The 7,190-nt window shown below is 42.9% G+C and overlaps 1 protein-coding gene across 1 annotated transcript in view; it reads left to right on the top strand.

The window, feature by feature from the left end:
• The first annotated feature begins 3,203 nt into the window (after nucleotides 1-3,203).
• Nucleotides 3,204-7,190, top strand: part of LOC130130102 (E3 ubiquitin-protein ligase HECW1-like) — a 100,894-nt gene continuing 96,907 nt past the window's right edge. The window contains exons 1-4 of the mRNA XM_056299833.1: nucleotides 3,204-3,416; nucleotides 3,591-3,737; nucleotides 4,973-5,309; nucleotides 5,969-6,076. Of these exons, the coding sequence (XP_056155808.1) occupies nucleotides 3,204-3,416; nucleotides 3,591-3,737; nucleotides 4,973-5,309; nucleotides 5,969-6,076 (805 nt within the window). The remainder of the gene's footprint in view (nucleotides 3,417-3,590; nucleotides 3,738-4,972; nucleotides 5,310-5,968; nucleotides 6,077-7,190) is intronic.

Below are 7,190 nucleotides of genomic sequence, written 5' to 3'. Positions count from 1 at the left end.
ATCTCGGGCAGTACCCTCCTCCCCGACAGAGTGCCCCGGGGTACACTTTCGTAAGCCTCCTCCAATTCCAAAAAACACATGTAGACTGGCTGGTCAAACTCCCATGCCCCCCTCAGCACTTCCGCAAGGGTACATACTTGGTCCGTTGTTCCACGGCCAGGACGGAATCTGCATTGTTCCTCCTGAATCCGAGGTTTGGCAATCGGCCGGAGCCTCACCTGCAGTATTGTTACACTTTAATGTTCATGAACAGACGCAAAAGCCGAGATACTTAAGTGCATGGCCTGATCCCAGAGCACACTCCCTTTATACCATGCAGCACAAACATGCTTATTGCTTCGATCACAATGGCATATACCCAGAGTTTCTCCCTAATCCTGTTTGGAGGAAGTAGCTTAGCTTTATTGCTGGACTGTCGTCCCAATCGATAACAGAGCTTGCATATTGTTCAAAGAGTTCAAGTATTGTAACGTGCACGGATATGCCATGGAAATAATAAACATTGCATATGGAATATCCGAATTAGAATCAGAATCATGTTTATTGGCCATGAGGGTTTGCACTTACATGGAATTTGACTTCGGTTTCGTGGCTCTCTAAATGCGCAGAACGACCAAGGTTGTCATTTTGACGGTTTTGGATTTTCAAAGTTTCATAACTTTGTGGGAAAAAAAGATACAGACCAGCCGCTCCATGAACGCTCATAAGATTGCATATATTTGCATTAAAACGAGTTTTAGATCAATTGCACACAAAAACGTTATAATAAGGTCTACCTAAAACGACCACGAGCCACCATCTTTGTGCGTCACGGCGCACGTCATGTCCGGTTGTCCACTCTTTATGACGTGTGTTGGTCGTGTCATTTCCTTCGCGACGTTCATTGCTCTGTCCTAGAAACACGCCGGCGTTCTCCAGGGCAGAGCAATAGTTTGATAAGTATTGTAACGTGCACGGATGTGCCATGGAAATAATAAACATTGCATATGGAATATCCGAATTAGAATCAGAATCATGTTTATTGGCCATGAGGGTTTGCACTTACATGGAATTTGACTTCGGTTTCGTGGCTCTCTAAATGCGCAGAACGACCAAGGTTGTCATTTTGACGGTTTTGGATTTTCAAAGTTTCATAACTTTGCGGGGAAAAAAGATACAGACCAGCCGCTCCATGAACGCTTATAAGATTGCATATATTTGCATTAAAACGAGTTTTAGATCAATTGCACACAAAAACGTTGTAATAAGGTCTACCTAAAACGACCACGAGCCGCCATCTTTGTGCGTCATGGCGCACGTCATGTCCGGTTGTCCACTCTTTATGACGTGTGTTGGTCGTGTCATTTCCTTCGCGACGTTCATTGCGCTGTCCTAGAAACACGCCGGCGTTGTCCAGGGCAGAGCAATAGTTTGATAAGTATTGTAACGTGCATGGATAAGAAGACACGCTGGCCGCTGGCTGGCGGGTCTGACCCTTTAGTCGAGCGGTTAGCGATGCCTCCTGCGGTGCGGGCGATACGGGTTCGCGTCCCGGCCGCGGCACTTCCTGTGGTTGCGTTGTCCCCGGAATTCGCTACAGTATGTTTCAGATGCTCCGTGAACGCCACCGAGGCGTTGCAGCATTTACAGGCGTTGGACAGCGGTGATTCCGATGCAGGCGAGCTATCGGAGGTGGGGTGTGATGGCGACCATTCCTGGGTGGATGAAAATAGGTCGTCCCCATCCTCATCCGAGGGTAAGGTGAGTCTCCACCGGGGGAAAAGAGGTCTGTACTTCCAGCGGAGACTACGGACACAGATGTCCTGCCCAAGGCTGACGGAGCTGGTCTTGCCCATCAGGGTGCTGAAAAGGGGAAAGACGGGGCGGTGTGGAAGGTCCTGCTGCCAACTGATTGTCCCGGGACAAGAAAGACCCACAGTGTTCACCGAAGTTACCGGCCCCACGGCGCACGCAGGCGCACGTCCTTCATGTGTCTAGTTGAGAGTGGCATGCTGGCTCACATCAAGGCCTGCGCTGTAGCTGAGGCTTGGTGATGGCTCATGGGACCTGGCAGCGGATGAACTAAAAGCTTTGCTCGCCATGCTTCTCATCCGGAGCGCACTGTCTAGAGCATTGTTTCTCAACCGGGGGTCCGCGGACCCCTAGTGGTCCGTGGTGTAATTGCAAGGGGTCCGTGAAAATAAAATATCTTTTAAAAAAAGATCCTATGACATTTATAGAAATAGGATTATTTTACTCAAATGTGACTGAGACCTTTATCTACATAAACTATAAAGGGTAACGGGACTTTTTTCTCTAATCACATCTGTTTCACAAGTGTAATTTATTGTATTTTAATAAGAGATCTCGCTCCCGTTTGCATTGTTAAAAGTTACTGAATACATATTCTGTTGTTACATATATCTGAAAGTTACTGAATACATATTCTGTTGTGTTACATATATCTGAAAGTTACTGAATACATATTCTGTTTTGTTACATATATCTGAAAGTTACTGAATACATATTCTGTTGTGTTACATATATCTGAAAGTTACTGAATACATATTCTGTTTTGTTACATATATCTGAAAGTTACTGAATACATATTCTGTTTTGTTACATATATCTGAAAGTTACCGAATACATATTCTGTTTTGTTACATATATCTTAAAGTTACTGAATACATATTCTGTTTTGTTACATATATCTGAAAGTTACTGAATACATATTCTGTGTTGTTACATATATCTGAAAGTTACTGAATACATATTCTGTGTTGTTACATATATCTGAAAGTTACTGCATAAGAATTCTGTTTTGTTACATATATCTGGAAGTTACTGAATACATATTCTGTTTTGTTACATATAACTGAAAATTACTGCATAAGAATTCTGTTTTGTTAACTATATCTAAGTTACAACTGAAAGCTCTTATTTTTGCCCCAAAGAGTGAATAAATGCTATAATGCAATTTAAAATGCAGTTTCTACTGTTTCTATCAAATTGCAACCCCCCTCCCCCAAGATCAGGTGGAGGGGTCCTCAGGGTAGATCAAAAATACGCAGGGGGTCCAGGACCCCAAAAAGGTTGAGAACCACTGGTCTAGAGGCGTGGAGTTGGCCAAGCTGTGGTCTGAAAAATGGGGCGTCCCGTTTGTCAGGGAAACCATGTCCAGGAACCGCTTCGAGGAGATCATGCGGCCCCTATGATTTGACAAGATGGAGACCCGGTGTGTACTTCTGCAGGATAACGAGTTCGCCCTGATGTCGGCCACCTGGAACAGGTTTGTAGAGAACTGCATAGCCTGCTTCAAGCCTGGTGCCAACATCACACTAGATGAGCAACTGTCATCCTGCGAGGCCGGGTGTAAATCCCAGCAGTACATGGGCAATGAGCCAGACACATTTTGCATCAGATTCTGGCTGTACGGAGCAAGTACATGCTAAACGGGGCTCCTCATCTGGGTAGAGATGAGACCCGGAGAACAGGTCTGCTCTTAGGAGAGAATGTGGTGTTGTCTCTGGCGGCTCCATACCTGGGGATGGGGAGAAACATCACAACAGACAACTTCTTTCACGTCTCTGAGGCTGGCCAACATCTTACAGAAAAAGCCCAGCCTCGTTGGCACCTTGGGGAAAGGGAAGCGTGAGATGCCCCCCTCCGCAAAAGAGAAGGCAGAGCCGTTCAGCACCAAGGTGCTGAAATATGGGGACGTCACGCTCACCATCTACCAGGGGAGGCCAAACAAGAATGTGTGCATATTGAGCATCACGCAACCATGGGCATCACCGATTAGCCGAGGTCAAGGCCGGACGTACTACAATAACACAAAGTACAGCGTGGACATCTTGGATTAGGTGGTACGCATGTACTAAAGTGGTATGTGCTGATGGCCAGTAGCGGTGTTATACAATATCGTGGACCTGGCTGGGCTCAATGCCCATGTCCTCTACAAGGAGAGCACCCATGCCAACACAACCCGGAGGAACCTCCTGTCTCCACTGGCGGAGGAGTCGAGAGCGGAGTTTATGAAGGGGAAGTTGGCACCAGGTCCCCGTCAGTAGCTGAAGATCACAACACCACAGCAGACACCGACACGGAGGCAGTGCCGGGTTCAGAGAGGCTGCAACAAGAACAGAACTTGGAAAATCTGCTCCGAATGCCACAAACCCGCGTGTGGCAACCATGGGCGGAAAAGAGACGTGGTTTGCGTTGCCCGTGACCCCTCATTGTGGTAGTGGAGGAGCTTCCCAGTGCCTGCCGGAGTGCGTGCATGTGTTGGGCTTGGCCTTGTTTGAGACTGTTTGAATGGCTATTTTGAGTACTTTTTTCCCCATTTAACTTTTTATAGGGGTTGTTATTTTCTTAGATTGGCAATATGTGTTTTCCGTTTTGTTTCTCAGGTTTGCCTTCTTTTTTCATTGTTTATTTTTACTTTTTCATTGTAAATACTCAAGTTGTTTGTCTTTTAAATTGTTTGAATGTTAGTATTACAGTTGTTAAAATGTTAATTTTGGTGTCAGTCGTTTCTTAACAGACATACTAGCATATGCAATGCATTAATATCTCAACTGAGTATTTATCTTAGAGTTTAACAACCGGCCGTCATCTTGACCGCCCATGGTCTGTAAGGTAGGAGTACGAGGTAGGAGTACGGTAACATAGAACAACATAGAATAACAACACTGCAACAGAACAATGTTCCGATATATACACAAGGGTTGACTTATACAGGAAAAATAAGAGGTGATAAAGTGCAGTGGTACAGAGAAATATAATTCACAAGAAAGTGAATATTAAAGAGAAATCACACCACGAATGACATGGAACTGATTAACGATGCCTGGTAATTACAAATGACAAATAGTTTATAGCAAACCGAAAAAAGGCTACATATTCAACAGAAATTAAAAATAGTCTGTTAAAATTAACATTTATTAACAGTGTATGTTAAAGATAACACTTCATCCGCTGCTGGGCGGTTATTTTGTCTCCTCTACAGAACTTGTACCAGAACCGCTTCCTGGGTCTGGCGGCTATGGCTTCCCCGTCTCGGAGCTGCCATAACCGTAAGCGTTGTAAGAACATGGGTCGCCTTGGCTACAGTGCTGAGAGTAATGCTGCCACTGACCTAAACCAAGAGAGGTTTATGGTTGAACTACCACGGTGCTCCAGCGATACTGATCTGGTGTCCCCAGAAACCCGCTCCACCCTCACTGTCGATTCCTTCCACTACACCATCGGTCAATCTGAGGAGCTAGTGATATCTTGGGACATCAAGGAGGAAGTAGATGCTGGAGATTGGATTGGAATGTACCTTGTTGGTAAGTCAGAGCAGGACAAAAATAGATATGAAGATGGTTTTGATTATTGGACCTATGGGAGGGAGGTTAATATCCAGAGCATTGGCCTCATAAATGCTCAAAGCCTTTCAAGATGAAACTTTATATATATATATATATATATATATATATAGTTTCATCTTGAAAGAATTTACTTGACTCACTGGATTATTTTGCTCCTTATTTGTTGAGCACTTTCCCTACCGTTGAGTGTTTCTTTTAACAAAGTTATATATGTATATGTATGTGTGTATGTGTGTGTGTGTGTGTGTGTGTGTGTATGTATTTTTTTTTCTTTTCCAAAATACATTGTAGCCACCAGCTCTGCCAATCCGGACTGAAATAAAACCACCGCTGGGTGGTCCATTGATTATGGGAATACTAATTGTAAAGGGGTTTGTAATTGTAATAAGATGTCCTTTGCAATTTATATAATTTGAATGATTGGAGGCAATGTTTTATGTGGGGCTTGAAAAGTAAAAGCGTAGAATTTAAAAACTCTCTTTTAAATTGAAGTACATATAATACCTTTACACAAACATATTTTTAAGATTAAGTTTTACAGAAAAAACCACAAAAAAAACAACCCCATGTAGATTTAGCAGTATCCTGTGGTGAAACAGATTAATCTTTGTTTCCAGGTGAGGCTTTGTCAGAAAACTTTCTGGATTATAAGAATCGAGGAGTAAATGGTTCCCACATTGGACATATAGTCTGGAGGATTGATGCTTGCACTTTCTTCACGGAGGGTAAGTAAAAAGGGGGTATCTAAGCATGGCCTTGAGGTAAAAAGAGTCTCTTTAACATGAAGACTTTCCTTTTACTTTAAAGCTGTGTCTACATAACAAGCTCTGCTGCCACCGTGGCACGTAGAATTTTACCAGCCTATTTATTTTATACCAGCCTTTTATGGTCTGATTGCTGCAGCAATCGCAGCAATCAAAATGATTTATCTTCGCTATTTATTATTATTATTATTATTGTTCTGTACATTTTTGACTCACATCTACTTGCACATTTTTGAAGATACACATCTTTTATTTGTTTATAAGAGTTTTTAGTTATACAGAGGTACAAAAATTGACATCATGAACACAATTATTCTTAACCCACCACCTCAGTCCCTCAGCAGACCCTCCCGATCCAAGTCTCCCCCTCCAACTCCTGAACCCCAGAGGAAAGAAAGGAAATAATCATAATTATTATTATAATTATTACGATTATTTTTGTTATAACAATAATAATATGTATTATTATAATTTGTTCCGCCCTGTAGGGTTTGGTAGACGTTTCTAGTGGGACACTTTTCAGGGACGGACCAGCAGATTCTAAACAGCATGGTTACACTTTAGAGTTGACTCCACTTACAAGAAAATTACAAAGGAAATCAGAAGTTGTTGTTCTGTTGAAGAAAAGAAATAAAGCCGAGGAGAAAAGAGACGAGAAGATACAACATCAATCCTCAGCAAAAAGCAGTGCATGAGCATCATTTATCTCCTTTAGTGTTAACTATCTGTCTCGCAGTACAAAGCTGTAAACCTGGTGCGAGGGCAGAATAGTAGGAAGACATAACATGCTGGGTTCATTACGGAGCAGCTCAACTCCCACACTGTATTCATCACTACTTAGCCATGTCTCTCCATGGCAAGATGGAAGTGGAAAAAGCAGAAGACACACATCAGTCTCTGGAGACTAGCTCAAAGTGTGCAGGCTCCAGCTCATCGGAAGTGTTACAAAGGGGCCACGTTAATACCCAACTCACTCCTTTCAAGTTGAACCGCTTCTTTGTGTCGATTTAAAAAATAATCCAATTAAAACAAAGCTGATTTACTGTCATTGTTTAAACTTGAGAAATGTCACTTT

The sequence above is a fragment of the Lampris incognitus genome, chromosome 19, assembly GCF_029633865.1.
Source record: "Lampris incognitus isolate fLamInc1 chromosome 19, fLamInc1.hap2, whole genome shotgun sequence".
NCBI lineage: Eukaryota > Metazoa > Chordata > Actinopteri > Lampriformes > Lampridae > Lampris > Lampris incognitus.
This window is presented reverse-complemented; position numbering and strand designations above follow the sequence as displayed.